Source organism: Tribolium castaneum, chromosome 2, assembly GCF_031307605.1.
Source record: "Tribolium castaneum strain GA2 chromosome 2, icTriCast1.1, whole genome shotgun sequence".
Classification (NCBI taxonomy): Eukaryota; Metazoa; Arthropoda; class Insecta; order Coleoptera; family Tenebrionidae; genus Tribolium; species Tribolium castaneum.
In genome coordinates, this window is record NC_087395.1 from 91,047 (window position 1) to 109,053 (window position 18,007).

Genomic DNA, 18,007 nt, shown 5'->3' on the forward strand with positions numbered 1-18,007 from the left:
AGAACATCGATATTTACGGTAACTTATCAATACATCCTACACCTATCTCTTCCAGTTTTTGAAAAAAATCACAAAAAACATATTTTACTTCGTAATTTTCTTAGTTAATCAAATAGACCTTGCAAAATGGTCAACAATTGTTAAACTTCAATGTTTTATTTAGTTTTTAGGTGGTTCATTATCAAATAAGCAGCAAAACAATAAAATTTAATTATGGTTTGTTATAACTTTGTGAATTATGTAAAGTAACTCAGTCAGTCTGCCATCAAATTTTGAACTTCTTGAATGGTGAACAAATCCAACATTTCTTTTTATTAACAGTACAAACTTTATACTATTTTTCAAAAGTTTGCTTGATTAAAAATAAAAATAATGAGGTAAAATTCAGCTTTTCGCGATTATTTCAAAAACTGTAAGGGATAGATATAGAATATGTAGATGTTAATAAGTCTGCATAAAAATTGATGTTCTTTTGATTGCTGTTGAGAAAACAAGGTCACTCCATTTGAAAAACTCTTTTATAAAATTTTTTTACATCATTTTCAAAAAATCATAGTAGCCTTGCAATTTGACGGTTGACAATCCTAAAGTTTTGAGAAGACCCTTCGAACATCTGGCTAATAATTGTAATAAAAATTTGTATACAAAAATTGACATACGTCAAAATCATATATAGATAAGTACTAAAGACTAGGTACGTTTTACTTAGTTTCAAGAGGCGAATTCAAAAATGCAATAAAAATAGGTGGTTACTATTTAAAATTTCAAAGTTGACGCCAATTTCTCGTAGCTCCGAAAAATCATCCATTTAGATTGTATATTAACTAACTGTTTCAAAACTATAAAAACGTCAACGTCGTATTTTACCAAATTATTTTTTTTAAATAAGGTTGATAAAAATGTAAAATAGTTATTAATGATTATATCTCTCATTGAAACTATAAATTACATTAGCTATCATTTTTTTTGAAGTAGATAAATAATTTCTAACAACCCATATTGAGATAAAATGCGACGTTGGCCTTTTCATACAACACCCTGTATATAATAAAAATATTTTTAGTTTATGGACATGGCAATATTTCAGATAATAAAATAGTTATAGACCGATTATGTACAGGGTCAGCCTGTATGTGGGCCGGTTTTTGAGTACCCGGTAGAAATTAGAAAAAAAACGTCACTAAACTAATTGCAAAGCAACAAACAATTAATTGCAAATCGCTATCTCATTGCGTTCAGGAGATAAGAGAATTAAAACAAACACCCGGTAGCTAGATACTGCGTCATTTTGTCTAGTTTTTCTAGTTTTATTTCTAGAAACCTATTGGTATGATTGATTAACACCGAGAGATTTAACACAAATCAGATTGAAATTATTTATGAACAACAAAGACTACAAATAACCGAAAATAATATTTTAAAGAGTGCACAAAAATGATAAACGACAAAATTATCTAGGAATCTAGTTTTAAAAAATAAATACTCATACAACCACATGAAAATTTGTACAATTAATTTTTCGAAAAGACCTTGTCATTGTAAAAATGTTGAAATAAATGGTTTAAGAAACGTACTTATTGTTGAAAAACAAATTATTGAACTGTCTATTCTCTCATTTAGGATGAACATACCTATTACATATAAATTATCGTGAAATACACAGATTTAAGGTACAGGTAAGTGAAACAAAGAAGAACTATTTGGTTTCTAAACAATATGTGCTGAGGTGAACTACCTATCTGACCTTTGCCCTAATTTAAGATCCTAATTTGAGATCCTCATAGTGAAGCTCCAAAAACAGTCATCATGTATTTCAAAATCTTGAAAGCAAAGCTTTTTATGTAGGATGAGAAAAAAGCAGGTGAATTTTGAAAAATGAACTATCAAAATAACTCTTGTCCAGATTAAAATTTTTAAAGTAAATCACAAAATCTAAATTCGTCTATATGGAATATTGGAGAATGATAAAGATGAGCATATTAATACACAATCTCTTATATTTTCTGATAAATCTTTACCTAGTCTTCACTGAGTAAATACATACGTATTACCTGCACACAATAGCTAATTTGTTATGCGAAATCATTAAGTTTGTCAAAAAATTAAATTAATTGTTAAACTGTTTCTTATTTCCAGCCAAATATTCATTTGTATATTTTGGATCTCTGAAACTAAGAGGATTAGAGAAAAACGAGTGACACATTCTCAGGTCCGTTTTTTGAGAAAATAATTTTGATCAAAATCACATCCCGCTATCGTCTTTTGTTTTCGACTTAAAAATAATAGTTAACATTTTAGCATAATCTTAAAAAATTCATGTCTTCTTTATTATAAAGAATACGCATTAGAAACAAAAACATTATGCAGGCATCTTTTTACAAAGAATTTAATAATGTTATCAGCGTTTTTTTTTAATCATTTGTTTAGCTGTAACAACATAAAGTTGAATTTTTTTAAATAGGAATCATAGTTGGCTATGACATTTTCGAAAAGATTGTTTTTTCGGAACTGAAAACAATATAAACACATTTGATATTTCTATATACTTTTGATAAAAAATATACTTATAATATTTAAAAGAAGTTGGCCTTGGAAAAATTACTTCACATAAAAGGTGTGAATTACCTAGAAATTTTGTGAACTGTTATTAAAGTTACAAATTTGAAATTATAAAAAGAAGCTATGTTAAAGTTATTTTCAATTGAAGAAATATACGAACGTCGCAGATTTTATTTACATAAAAAATGTGCAGAAAATTGAAAACGTTGTGTCACTACCATTTGGTTTTATGATTTGGTGAAGTGCAATGGAGGTGACATTTATGTATTTTTTTACCGGAGATGGGATTTGATTTTGGTGTTTGGATTGACATTTTTTTGTAAAATAAAATTTTATTGGCAGGCAATCATACAAGTAATAAGATTTTTCTTTTTCCCACATTTCATGCTTAATTAGAAAATAGAACGACAATGTAAGCTTGCCATTCTAAATCTAAACAACTATAATTTTTATTAATCGCAAAAATTTGATGTAATAATAATTTATTATGCTGTTTTTGAATTAATTAGTGTTAAAAAAATTATTAAATTAGAAATACTTGTTGGGTAATTCTTTTTTCATAGTTTTAATTGAAAATCCAAATTTTTTTCATGGCCTACTATAAACAAAAAGCGAAATGTTAAATGTTATGTTTTTTTTAATATTTAGAAATAACATTATACAAATAGACACATCAAATCAGAAAAAAATAACCTTTTCAAAAATTTCACAGCCGCCAATGATTCCTATTTAAAAAAATAAAATGTTATGTTATTGCAGTTGAAAGAAAGTACAAAAAGATCGCTGATAACATTATTAAATTCTCTGGAAAAAAGTGCCTATATAATGTCTGTGTTGTTAATGTGTATCTTTTATTTTTTATAATAAGTCGAAAACAAAAGCTGATAGCGAGGTGTGGTTTCGACCAAAAAATTATTTTCTCAAAAAACGGACTCGAGAATGTGTCACTCGTCTTTCTCAAAACCTCGGACATCTAAAATGCAGCACCCTGTTCATAGTAAGTTTTTAAGAATCAACGCCCATTTTGCTTTAAACGAATGACGTTCTTTCGACTAGTTGATTCTCACCGCGAACTGATCTCTTATATCCAGGTGGCAGAAAAGCTGCTGGAGGCGTAATAGGGGCAACAGTATCCCAAAAAGGGACAACGTCAGGCTGACATTGAACGTATCCCGGGAGTTCCAATTTATGCTGTTGCTTTTCACATCGTTTCCTTCGTCTACCACCCGGTGTAAACGTTTTCACCAAAAAACCCACACCACTCATTCTACCACTAGTGCTAAATTATCATAATTATTAAAAGTCGTCACGCCTTTGTTTTTTTTTAACTCTTTGTTTTATTTTTATTTTTAAAACGTTTAAAGAAAAGCAGCAACAATTCGCGTCGAACGGTCAGAATTGACTGGCGTCGCGACGGTGCGCTGGTCAAACTAAATGTGCGTGGGCGTCGGAACGCCCGGTTGGATCGTTACCATCCTGCAGCATCCGTGACGTCACAACGCCTTACACCAACATCGAGAGATTTTGGCTGGGGCGCTGTGACCTTGACTCGTATAAGAACGAACGACTGAGACTTGTTACACATTTTTTTTCTTGTACTGGTTACGTATTAAAAAAACTACTATTGGCATAACAAAAAATCAAATAATTGATGTTTTATCAATTATCAGTTTGTTCCCACAAAATTTGTCTGAGAACGACGACAAACCCACCTGTTATCAAGACTCATTTTTAATCTGACATGTGAAAGAATTTTTTATCTACAGGGTGTCCGTTTATTGAGCTCCACCATGGGGATCTCAGTTATTAATTATTATAAGAGATACGAGGTCGATTCAATTAGGGCAAAGTTGCAAATTTTTATGTTAATTAATTACTAGACTCTTATTCAGTCTGGTTTAATAAAGAGGTCAGTTCATGTTTTAAAGGAAGGTTAATCTTTGACAAAAACTTTTAATTTTTATAAATAAAAATAAATATTTATTTAATAAAGCCCTCTGCCACACCTAAATTTATTTTCAATTATACAGTGTTTTAGAAATTTTCTGAAACACCCTAAATCTTATAGCATTTTTAGATTTGTACAATTGTACATATTACTCGATTCTGTTTAGTTTTGAAATATAATTCAATTTTTTGACGAAAACACGCTTTTTGAAAAATATGTAATTAGACTGAGAAAAATGAGAAAAATTCAAAATAATTTTTTTACCATTTTTAAAAATAAGAACTTTGTTAAAATTGAATAACTTGAATCCTTTTTTTTTGTGTCTCATCCTTGAACTTCATATCAACAATTTATGTCTTTCAAACCCTACTTATTTTAAGAACAAAATTTTGTACAGTTACAGCCCAAGATAATGACTATAAACTCCCAAAATGACATTAAAAAATATTAGCTGTAACAGTCTGAAAAAAAAATTGTTTGTGAGGAGGCAAAAATGTAATTTTCGTACATCAATTAATTAATATCTTCCGAAACCGACTTTTTTAAATTAGATTTTGGAGCTTATAGAACGGCTATTATCTTTCAAAATTTAGTTAAAATTTTTTAATTAGAACTGTGCTAAAAAAATTTATGTTTGGTGTAAGATGGTAAAAATCTAATTATTTCTTTCTTCATCAATGTGATTTTTTTCTGTACTTTCAATTTTAATTAAAATTAATCAAATAAAAATATTAACAGTAAAATAAAAAATGAGCAAAAAAAATTACTATATCTAAAATTATGTTTATCGGCAAACCTCCCAAGAATAACAACTTTTATAAGTGAACGTCATAGAAAAAACTTTTACTTTTCAGCCATAGAGTAAAAGAGCAACTTTTTTTCTTTACCACAATTTTATTCTCTGAAAGAAAATTTGATGTCATTTTTCGTTTTTGAATTATTAAGAAAAATCAAAAATTTGTAATTGTTTTAATTTTTTTAAGCAAAAACAAAACGAACTAGACGCTTTTGGGTTAGACATTCTTCAGGCACTTTTTCACAAAAAATCCAAATCTGCGTTTTCCAAGGCGTTGTCGGTAATAACAGAGTTACTACATTCAACTTTGGTTTTTCTTATAGACGCCATATTTGATACCAAAAAGTTTGTTTAACAACTAGATTTGCCAACTTTGCCCAAATTTAACCGACTTCGTATGTCTTACAATAACTGAGATCCATGGTGGAGCTCGAAAAACGGGCAGCCTGCATAGTTGTGTAAAAACAAAAATTTTAAAAATGTTAAATAAAATTTCTCCAAATTTTAGTTTTTTATTTAGAGAAAATTGAGAGAAATTTTATTTAACATCTTAATATACAGGATGATTCAAAAGTGCAGGCCAACCTTTCAGGTGATGATAAGAGATATCAATCTCAATTAAAAGTTCCTATGACAAAAAATTGTGTGAGCTTTTTTTCACGAGATAAAGCTCTGCAAAGTTTTGGCTCTTCCGATTATATGTTTTTCACTTTAGTTTGCAGGAAGCCAGCCCTTGCAACAAATAACTGCCGAAAAAATCACCAATTAATGTCTCATGATATATAGAACAATTAAAAAACTTACAAAATCGACAAAAAATTAAATTCGACATTATAGGAAACAAGAGAACACCGTTACTAAACAAATTAAAAAATGTACAGAGTGTCTCACCTAAGACTTTCGAGCCTGATATCTCAAATATTTATTAACGAATTTTTATGAAATTTAAAATGCACATATTTTAGAAAGTAAAGATTAAAATGGACTTCCTAAAATATGTGCATTCTAAATTTCATAATAATCCGTTGACTTATAAGTATAACTGACATATTAAACTCGAAAGTCTTAGGTGAGACACGCTGTATATTAAAAATCAAATATTAAGTTATTTAAAAATCTGACTTCATTTTTGTGCATAACTAAAGGTCTTTTATGACCATACAGGAGATTGTCGGACACTTTTGAAACACGCTGTATTACCCCAATTTGAGGTACAAGAACCAAACACAAAAAGAATAAATTGTTGAATTGACGACAATTTTATAACCCGTTAATGCATGAATAGTAAAATGTATGTTCAAGGTTGGCATTTGCATTTCTGTACATGACATTAAATGTTCTCATAACACTGATGGTTATTGTTATGTATGTAGCGATCGATTCATAGATTTTACCCTTCGGTGTTCAAAGAGAATATAGTCTTTCAGGTTCATTAAAGCGACGTAACTCATCAAAACTGTTTAAAGAAGAGGAATTAAATTACTTAAAGCGTAAATAAATTATAAACTTCTATTTTTATTTTGGGTACAATGGATAAAGAAACTTCTTATTGATCTGTTCACTACCCATTATGTATTATACAGGGTGTCACAAAATTGGCGAATTCCGAGTTCAGAGCATTTAAAAAAATACCTTACAGTTCAAAAAAGGACACTATTATAAAATTTAGCTTTGTAATACAATCAAATAGTTTCCAGTTCGATATGCTCGCACTGAAACACTTTTTAATTTGTTTCTTTCAATATCGATGATTTTTTAGAAAAGTTATCAATTTACTGGTCAGAACAAGAACATAAAAAGCAAACTATTAAAAAATGAGTGAACAACTCATATTGAAATCACCCTCATTTACTTAAATTGTTTCTTGACAGTCAACTTGTGTCAAAACATCTGAATTTTTTTTATTATGTAATACGAAAAAATATGTATTTTGGAACGTTCATAATGTTAAACTTTACAAGTCAAAAGCTGAGAGAAATTCTTGATGGGGCAATAAAAATGTTGAGCCGAAATAAAGTGGCAAAACTGCGAGATATACTCTTAAGCTTAAGTAACTTTTTTCCCTAAATTTTGATCAACAGGTGGTCAAAACTTGATTAAAAAATAAACATTATCCACCTCCATTTGTTTTCAATAGTATAACGGATATTCATTCTTTTATTCATTAGAACCATCCGAATGGACATTTGGGACAAAAACCTTTTTCTCATTCATAATTTATAAAACATTTTCGTGAAATTTCACTGTATTAAATCACGTTTTTTACTGCAATCTTTGAATTTCATTCAACTTCTGGTTACCAGTTAAATCAGGTTATGATTATCAATTATTGATTTTCAGTACCAATTCAAAAATGTAATTATTACCTAGAAATAAAGTGACTGTGATCAGAAAATAAGAAATAACGACGGTAATTATTTATTACTTCTTTTAACGAAGCCTACGATAAACTCCTAATAAGTTATTCATGTACAGTGACGATCAGAAAGAATGACACCCTACCAAACAGGTTAGTTTACAAACTGTCCTGCTAGTTTACACAATATTCAGCTAGTTTATAAACTAACACAACGAAAAGATTGTGTTTACAGTTTTATGGGTGTCATTCTTTTTGATCGTGATTGTATAATGATTAAAATTTTTAACATTTACACCCGGAATAAATATAGCGACACTAAATCTTTAAAAAAAATTCAAAAAACTAGAACACAAAAACTGCGTGAAATTTTCAAAAGCGAATTTGCAAATTCAATTTTATTTTGGCTTCATGTAAACCGACTCTCTGTCGTACAAATATCAATTGATTAAGACATTACTGTATAACTTTTCTATGCACAAAATTACAAAGGTTTGCGTATGGCTCACTATTTTAAACAATTTGTTGCAAACCTAAGGTGTACAGGCGGTCCCAACGATCCGAAAAAGCTTGTTTATGATTAAAGATTTTGACTTTTCCTTTTTTTAGATTAAAGCTGCGTTTCTAAAATATTGCGTAATCGGTCTATAACTTTTTTATTATTATTATTTGAAATATTGCCATGCCGATTTCATTATCGGATGGATCGACTTAAAGTCCACAAACTAAAAATATTTTTATTGTACACAGGAGGATGTACTTGGTGGACTAAAGTTATATTTTTTAATGAAACTCCCAATATATTTTTACGTAATTCAATTCTACACAAAAAATAATGTAACTTTATATAAACTATTATGGGTCTGTCTCTTTTCGCTTCGAAATTATTCAACTTTTCGTTATAAAAACAATCAATTTTTGAAAAATCACTGCGAAGTAAAAAAGCGTGTTTGTATTCAAAAACCAAGCAAAATCGACCAATAACAATTGTTATAGCTAATTTTAGAAACAGCCTGTATACTTGACAATAATTTTAAGTGTATCAGAAGGTTAGTATGTACGGCTTTCGTAAAAAAAGATTAATTTTCTAACCATTTAAAGGCCAATAATAGACTTTTTCGCATCAGTAGGACACCCTGTATGTAATGAAATACAGGGTGTAACGAAAAGTTGGGAACAAAAAAAAATGGAGACTCTCCAAGTCAAAATAAAACGATTGAACCTAACTTACCTCTAAAGCAAGTTGAACCGTTTAAAAGTTAGAGGACGCCAAAGTTTTTTATTATAGTTACTTCTAAATAAAATAATCGATTTTGATTAAATTTGATACAGGTAATTTGTCATCAAAACCACACGTTTTGGTGCTATTTCTTTTGATTTTATGTTATTATAAAGTACTTACCTTTCTACTACTGAACACATTTTAGAACATATTTTTCTTATATGTTATCTGAATAGTGAATGGTGTAATTCAAAAGAGCTTTTATTTCTGAACACTTTTTGTATGTTATAAAATTTTTGTATCGCTCTTGGTTTTGGAATAAAAAAATAATTTATGTAAAAGTGTCAACATTTCGGACGTTCGTCGATTATTATTATTGGATTTAAAAATGCATTTAATTATTTAATTTAATTATTTAATCATTACTTTATTTATTGTAATTTTAATTTTAATTAGTTGTGTTGCATAGACAATCGGACGATTTTTGGAAATCTACAATTTTGTGAAAAAATGCCTTTTTTGGTTTAAATTAATAACTAATTACATTATTGTTATCTAGCATACACGTACATAAAGGAACTAAAACCAAAATTTAAAAAAAAACATAATAATAAATGGGCGAAGATCTAAAATTTTGACACATCGACTTAAATTATTTTTTTACTCCAAAACCGAAGTCGATACAAAAATTGTAAAGAATTATACTACTTAGCTACAAAAATCTGTCTTAAACTGTTGATTGGTGAGTAGTTCACAAACAAGAAAAAACAAAAGCAACAATATGAACATATGGTTTTGATGACAAATTATTTTTACCAAATTTCATTGAAGTCGATTATTCCAATAAAAAAATGTTTTAAAAAATCGAAAATGATTTTTGAAATTTGGCGCCCTCGAAATTTTAACCGGTGCAATTTGGTAAAGAGGTGGGTTGGAGTAAATCGCTCTAGTTGAGGAATTTCTGGTTCCCTGTTGTCCCTATTTTTTCGTAACACCCTGTATTTCGTCATTTGGACTATAACACTATTTGTTTATAATATATAACTGAATTTTTAGTAATTGTGACATAAATAACAAAGGAAAAAACCTCATCCCTACATGTAAACAACCTAAGGTAAGTCCACAAACAAAGCATTAATTAACAACTAAAAGTTGTTAGAAAAATATTACACCAAAGACGACAATTTAATAGTATGTTGTAATGTTTAGTAACAAAGTGTTTTCCTAAAAATGTATAACAAGGAAGACACAAATGGTGGATGCGCCAGGTTAACCTACAATCTGCATATTTGCAAGGGAGCAACCAACAACTGGGTTAGTCATAAGTAGTGCACGCAAGGTAACATTTGCAATATTAAATCTCGTACCTTTAAAGCAGGTAAGCATCACAAAAAAGTCCAAGATCACGTCGGCGATACCTGTATTAAAATCAAAAAGTAAAAAGCTGACTGACGATACACATCGTAATTTCTTAGGCGAATAATAACAACCAAGAATAAGTCGAGTCCGTTGAATTAGTTTTTTACCTTTAAAGCAAGTACAGCCCATGATGTAGCCCATCATCGATAGGCGAGCGGCCTTGCCGCAGCCCAGCCACCACACCACACGCTTGAAACGGTTAAAGAAACATTAGTGTCGCCACATCATCATCATCATACATCACACAACACTGGCCGATAATATTAACACAAACATCCCCGAGCCACTAAAATAGACAGAAAAAATCGACGGCAGCAGAGGGTAGTTGGAGCGCCACCACTACACAGTTTAACCGTCGAATGAGTGAGACAGACAGCTATGTTCGGCGCCTGGCGTCTACGTCGCCGTGTCCTTCCTTCCTTACCCGAACTTGCGTAATGTGGAAATGGTTGGTTGTCCTTCCAAGGTGCAACACAAACCAATAGAAAACCAAATAGAGCTACTCCGTTACTATTCGAACGGACAGAATTTTAATCAAAGCAACCGGAAACAAATGCAGGTTATGTGCGAAGAGGTGAGGAAGTCGACGACTTAAAGATATTGCAATAATTTCTTAAGGTTGAACTATACTGAGAACGTCCGAAGAGCAGCTGTTCAAGCAAGTGCGTGATAGCAAACTTTGAAAATGGATTTTTTAAGGCCCGGTTTAACTCTACGCTAAGTTCAAGCCGGCAATAGAACAACACTCGGTGCAGGCTTAAACTTTAAGAGTTAAAATCGGTTTTAGGTAATATCGACTAAGCATTGGTTTAACTAAGCGATCGATGTTGGCCGCTTAAGCTTAACGTTATTACGTTATTGATACAGGGTGATTCAGATAAAATAAAGAGCCTGACGATCTGCCGATGGAACCAAAAAACATATTTCATTTATGCCTTTGATTCAATTTAAATTATGATTTGCAGGTTGAATCCAAGTTATCTATCATCTTATGCCACTCTGACACCAGCGCAAAGAACGATCATTAGTGTCATTTAGTTCTCGCGGAATGATAGAGAAAGTAGGGAAGTCTTTGCAGTAAAAAATTCAATACAAAATGTATGAAAGAATGAAACATTAAAGATAGACAAACAGGTTTTTCAAAATCAGACATAACAGCAATAAACAGGGAGACAAATGTGACGCATTGGTGTCAAAGCTTGTCAAGCACTGTCAACAACATAAGATAACTTAGATTGCAAATGCAAATCGTCATTAAAATTAGATCAAGACGTAAATAAAATTTGTTTTTTGGGTTGCATCACCAGATCGTCAGGCCCATTATCTTATATGAATCACCATGTATACATAACTTTATAATTTTATTGAAACCGAAGTAGCAATTTTACGCGTACAGAAAAAGGTTTAGTCAATTTTGTTCAAAATTATAAACTAACAATGGATTGTAAAAAAGATACTTGATTACGTTCGATGAAAAAAATGTAGCATGGGCCCAAATTGCCCTAAGATTTAATGCAACAGCAGACATCCGTAAACAGGCTGCTACATTACGAAAAATATGCGACAATTAAAAAAAAAAAACAAAAAATATGCAGACCAACCATATTAGAAAAAAGCAGAACTGCTGAAGGGGCATCTAGCCCATACACTACTTACTTTCGCAAATGTGAAAAAAAATATTTTTAATGATAATTAGTGATAAAGAACTAATAAATTACCGGATTCGATAGTGAATTTGCTGATGATGCACAAAAACAACTCTTTTAAATAAATTTTACTTCAGTTTTAGTTAAATTTGTGATAAACAAATAAACTTGAACAATAGCAGTAATGAGTGGAGGGCTTTGGCAACAACATGTAAGTCCTCATATTAAAAAATCTAAAAAAAAGTATAATGATAGTTTACTTAGGTGTTCTTATTCCAGTATATTAAACATTATTTTTTTAATTGCTGCAGCAGAATCCGACAGTCAGGGAAAAAATGATGTTAGACTTATTGATATGTAAGTATTATGTGATTTGAATTATGGCAAAAAATTTTAAACAGTTAAATTATTTATATAAAATTGTTATGCTTCACAATTAAGGACGCCCAAGTCTTCATTCACAAAAGCAACAAATAAATTGTGCTAATCAATTTACTGTGTTTTTAAAAAAGCTAGAAAACGGTAAATTGATTTTTTTCAGAAGGAAGCATAATTTGAAAATGTCGCTCATGAAAGAACTCCATGAGCTCTATTTTAGTAATTAATAGATATTAATTTTAATTAATTATTAGTTATTAATAATTATTGAAATGTACATTGAGATACATTTTTAAACATAACATTCTTATTATAACATTATTCCTACAATGTACCAAAATATTGATAAATGATGATATTTCCATCTTAACTTAACTTAAGCCAAGCAACCTCATACTTGAAGTGCGCAAGCGTACATGATGCTGCATTTTATAGATGTCCGAATAAGAAAACTCCGAAACTAAGAGATTTAAAGAAAAACGAGTAACACATTGGGTGGTATGAATAAAAATGAAGTAGATGCTAATACTACAGTACAGTGAAGTAAATACTTCATGGGTGAAGTAATGCTATTTTTTGAAGTTAATACTTTACTTCTGGGATTAACAAAAATTTTATATTTTAAGGAAACTTCAACGGCATTACCCTCAACGGTAATATTATTTCCGGATATAACCAATTAACAGGAATACCAACAGTTCGTGTTGCCAACATATTTTAAACGTATAAAATTCATATTTTTATTACAGTTTTTTAAAAAACAAACCAAACAATCTCCTCATAAAATAAAGCAAACTCGAAAAGATAAAGACTTTTATGCGTAATTATCAATAAGTATTTTACTTAATTTTCTTCTTTTTGATTTTTTTAAATTTATTTTTCAATTTTTTGTTATACTTGCCAGAAAGATAAAGAAATATACTATCATAAATAGTAAACACTTAAAAAAATTAAAAATGACGACATCACTCAAATATTACAGTGATGTCAAAATGTAGCATTTTCAAGAATAAAATCGACCTATTCGAGAATTTTTTTGAAAAATAACTAACAACAAAAACATCAATTTTATACGTTACTTTAAACTCACTATGTATATCAGGATATTAATTTTTTAATTCTGAACATAAAAAATGCTCTGCCATAAAAATGTTACAGTATATATTTCTAAGAAAAATACTAAAACAAAAGTTTTATATTCGTACAGTTTATAACTAAATACTTACATCTTTTTTTAGTAAATTCTCTCATCATAATTTCTTTTAAGTCTGTAAATTTTCCTGCTACGCTGTGCCCCCATTTTTCAACAAATAAATGAGAATTAGTCGCGTAGCAAGTTTGTGTAACAGTAAGTTAATGAAAGTGAAGGATATACTACAAATACAGGCAAAATTGAAGTATTAGCAAATACTTCTTTGTCTAGTAGGTACTACAATAATTTTCATGGAAGATACTACGGATTTAGTACCTTTCGAAAAATTCAAGGTAAATACTTCGAACAAGAGTAGGTTTTTCAGCGAGTAGAATTTACTTGAAAAATTTACTAAAACTTTGTAGTATTAGCATTTACTTCATTTTTATTCATACCACCCCTTCTCGGATCCGTTTTTTGAAAAAAAAATTTTGGTCAAAACCGCCTTCTGCTGTCCTCTTTTGTTTTTGACTTATAATCGAAAGTTGACATTTTAGCGAAGTCATAAAAAATTCAAAAAGACATTACACAGGCACTCTAGAAATTTTTAGAGATAATTTAATAATGTTATCAGCGATTTTTTTAAAACTTTCGTTTAGCTGTAATAACTAAATTTAATTTCGCTTTCTGTAAATTAGCTCCTAAAGGAATTTATCTCGAAACTACGTCAAGTTTGCAATCCTGCTTAGATTTAGAAAAGTCGGCGTCCACAGCAGGGACTGGCGCCATTTTCACTTTGTTCGACTGTATATTTATCCTAAACATTTTGACCCATACAGTCATGTTCAGCACGTGATTTTACGTCTAGAATATTTGAAACATTTTTATGGTATAAAATTTATCGAGAATGTGTAGAATTTTTAACAAGTAGAACGAAAATATTTTTGGGCCGGTGCTTCGTTTCGACATAATCGGCGCTTAAAAAGTGAAAACTTCAACTCGCTTTTTGCGCTTTTATAATGTTGTAAGCACTTACCGGTTTGATTATTGTTGGCATTCGCTTGGTTAAAGTGTGGGTTTCGAAGAAGTTGTTGCTGCAGTAATGCCGGATTAATAGGCATATGCTGCATCTGTGGAAGTGTTGGATAAAGAGGTGGTGGTCCCTGTGGTGCTTGTTTTTCGGTAAATTGTTGACACCCGCTGGGAGGAAGTGGTGATGATAAGGGTTCACCTGAACCTAGCAAATTGAAAGGATGCTTAAATGAACAAACATCGAGAAATTGCCACTAGATGGCAACTCAAAACTTACCTGGCTCGGATATAGGCGGAGTTAAAGGGCTTTCTGGAGGAAGGATACCTTTCTGAACTAATTCGTCTCTATTAGCACGAACTGAAATTTTTCTTTCTAACGCTGAGAATTGTAATTTAGATATTATTATTGAAACAGTATATAATTATTATCAACCTACTTCTCGAAACTGCTTCCAATTTATCCGACTTCTTTTTTCTTTTCCATTTCCATGGTCTAAGTAATTTTCCTATGGAGAATTTGCTTTTTCGTTCTAGGGACGGAGTCCTTGTTCCACTACCCAAACTGTTCGTTCGGAATACAGAACCATTTTGTTTCTTAGCTGAAAATAAAATATCAAGTTAAAGTAATGCACAAAAATCTACACAAAAATACCGTTTTTGCATTTTTTTCATTTCTGAAAAATTTTATGCGTTACTTTAAATTCACTCTGTATAACTCTTGTCTACTAAGCATGTGTTCAGAAATTTACAAAATTAAATTACAAAATAGACCAAATTAAACTATTATTTAAGTAATATTTATAATAACCTTTATTAACAAAAAAAAACACAATCTAGTTTTTTCCAAGACATATTAAAAAAAGTACATTTAAAGTATATTAATACTTAATAGTCTACCACGCACAATTTTGAGTAATTGACCCACAAGTGATGACATTTGCACTCTAATATAATAATTAAAAGTACTGCATGACATAAAATTTCAGTAGATCACCTGTCAAATATTAATCAATTAATGAGCCTTAAATCGTAATATCATAAAGTTTTATTTTTTTAAATAGGAATCATAGGAGGCTGTAACATTTTTGAAAAACTTATTTTTTTAAAAAAAGATAAGTCTATTTGTGTAATACATTATTTTTAAATATTTAAAAGAAAACATAACATTTCGCTTTTTCTTTATAGTAAGCCATAAAAAATGTTGGATTTTCAATTAAAACTATGAAAAATATATTATTTAAAGACAAATTAATTCAAAATCAGCATAATAAATTATTGTTGGATCAAATTTTTACGATTAATAGAAATTATTTGTTTTTAGATTAAAAATAGCAAGCCTACATTGTCTTTCTATTTTCAAATTAAATATGAAATGTCGGAAAAAAAACCATCTTATTAACTGTATGATTTCCTGTCAATATAATTTTATTTTACAAAAAATGTCAATCCAAACACGTGACACATCGTTTCCAATTTTCTACACATTTTTTTTGTAATTAAAATCTGCGATGATCGTATATTTGTTCAATTGGAAATAAATTTAACAGCATATTTTGATAATTTCACTTTTTTTTCTTTAATAACCGTTCACAAAATTTCTTGGTTATTCACACCTTTTATGTGAAATCATTTTTCCATGGTAAACTACTTTCAAATATTTTAAATATATTTTTATCCAAAGTTCAAACTGTATGTATATTATTTTCAGTTTAGAAAAAAATAAGCTTTTCAAAAATGTCATAGCCAACTATGATTCCTATTTAAAAAAATACATTATCATTATCAAATTCTCTGTAAAAAAAGTGCCTGCACAATGTTGTTTGAAATATGTATCTTTTATAAGAAAGATATAATTTTTTTTTAATTTCTGAAAATGGCAACTTTTGTTTATAAGTCGGAAAGAAAATACGATAGCAAGATGCGATTTTGACCAAAATTCTTTTCTCAAAAAACGGACTCGAGAATGTGTCACTCGTTTTTCTCTAAACCTCTTGGTTTCGGAGATCCCCTATTCAAACATCCAAAATGCTGCACACTGTACAGGATGTCTATAGTGCTCAGGTTCAAAATCGTAAAAGAGATGGTCCGCATTATAAAATAAAAATTTACCTTATGACACAAAAAAGTTCATTTCACAGGAATGATGTGTTTGAGAACAAATTACAACAATTACCTCGTGCTTCACCGTAAGTCCTAATTATCACAGCTAGTTGATTATTTTAAAATTTATAGTCTATGTACAGCCAAGAAAAAAACATTTTCAATATAATTTCGGTAAAATGTATCAATACTTTTGAATTTAAATTATGATCAAAAGTAAAGTAACAACATGATGCCATAAAGTGACGTTTTTTATTATCCTAGATACAATATTCTTATTTATTGGAATAAATTAAATTTTACCTTAACAGATAAATCATTCCAATGAAACGCAAAATAAAAAAGATAAAAAAAATGGGTCAAATAATAACGATACTTTTTAGCAACCTGTATATGTATCACACCAACTATTTCTAAATTCTATTAATATAATTTCTCAACATCTTGTATAATTCCCTTTCAGTTTTCCCACCGACTTTCTATCCAGTGTGTATTTGATTCGTCTAAAAATATGCGCTAGATAATAGAATCCGATTATTAAGCGTAAGTAGGAAGTTCATGATTGATGCAACAAACGGTAACCACCTATTTATAACAACTCAACTCAAATGACAACTTCATAAGTGACTTTGTTAAAATATTTAATTTCAACTTTCATTCTTTCAATATTTTTGTAACCCTCTGACCTCACTATAGCCCTCTATGCTATAATTAAACAGCAAACAAAGATATGTTGAGCATAATAGTTATTTGTTTACTAAACGCATAATCGAAACATTATAGTTGAGAGAATGTTTAACGTTCCAATCACTAATTTGTTTGTCGTATAAACAGATTTATTTTATTTTGGCCGCAATACAGTCAAATTCTTTCAAATATTTTGATCCAGTTTATAATATTATACGAAAAATGCTCGAACTACAGGCTAGTTTTTTTATTGTTCTAAAAATAATTACAAGCCAATCCAAAGGGTTTAAAATGTTCTTAAATAGAGAGACTCAACTTTTTATATGCGACTTATATCTTTATTAATAAATTTAATTTATATGAATTATTAACTTCGTAGTGTACTGAATGTAAAAATCCAAATCAAAATCTGTTTTAAGAATAATTATTATAAAATAATGTATTTTGTAGCAACGTTTTCTTTGTATACCATAAAGTTTTACAACAGATAATGGTGTTTAAAATAAGCAACCCTCACAATAAAATGTTTCGACAATGCCCGAAAATATTTACGATACCGATCGGTTCGTCTGAAAGACTACAACCTGTCTGCAACTATTCACACAATAAGCTTGCGGTTTGGGGTAATCGTAATAAAAATTGAATGGTGTACAAAGAACACGTTGCTACAATACTGCATAATAATGTAAGGTACACCAACGAAAAGGAAACTGGTATTGACTCAGAAGACGC

At 29.7% G+C, this 18,007-nt stretch overlaps 1 protein-coding gene across 7 annotated transcripts in view; it reads right to left on the reverse strand.

The window, feature by feature from the left end:
* LOC656132 (uncharacterized protein) overlaps positions 1–18,007 on the reverse strand; it is a 40,350-nt gene that overhangs the window by 10,768 nt on the left and 11,575 nt on the right. For 6 of the 7 annotated variants that reach the window (XM_015983096.2, XM_015983095.2, XM_015983091.2 and 3 more), the window contains 4 exons: positions 14,926–15,087; positions 14,766–14,867; positions 14,493–14,693; positions 10,249–10,299 (listed from right to left, as the gene is read on the reverse strand). In XM_015983096.2, coding sequence (XP_015838582.2) covers positions 10,249–10,299; positions 14,493–14,693; positions 14,766–14,867; positions 14,926–15,087 — 516 coding nt within the window. The remainder of the gene's footprint in view (positions 1–10,248; positions 10,300–14,492; positions 14,694–14,765; positions 14,868–14,925; positions 15,088–18,007) is intronic. The other variant, XM_015983094.2, reaches the window with a different exon arrangement.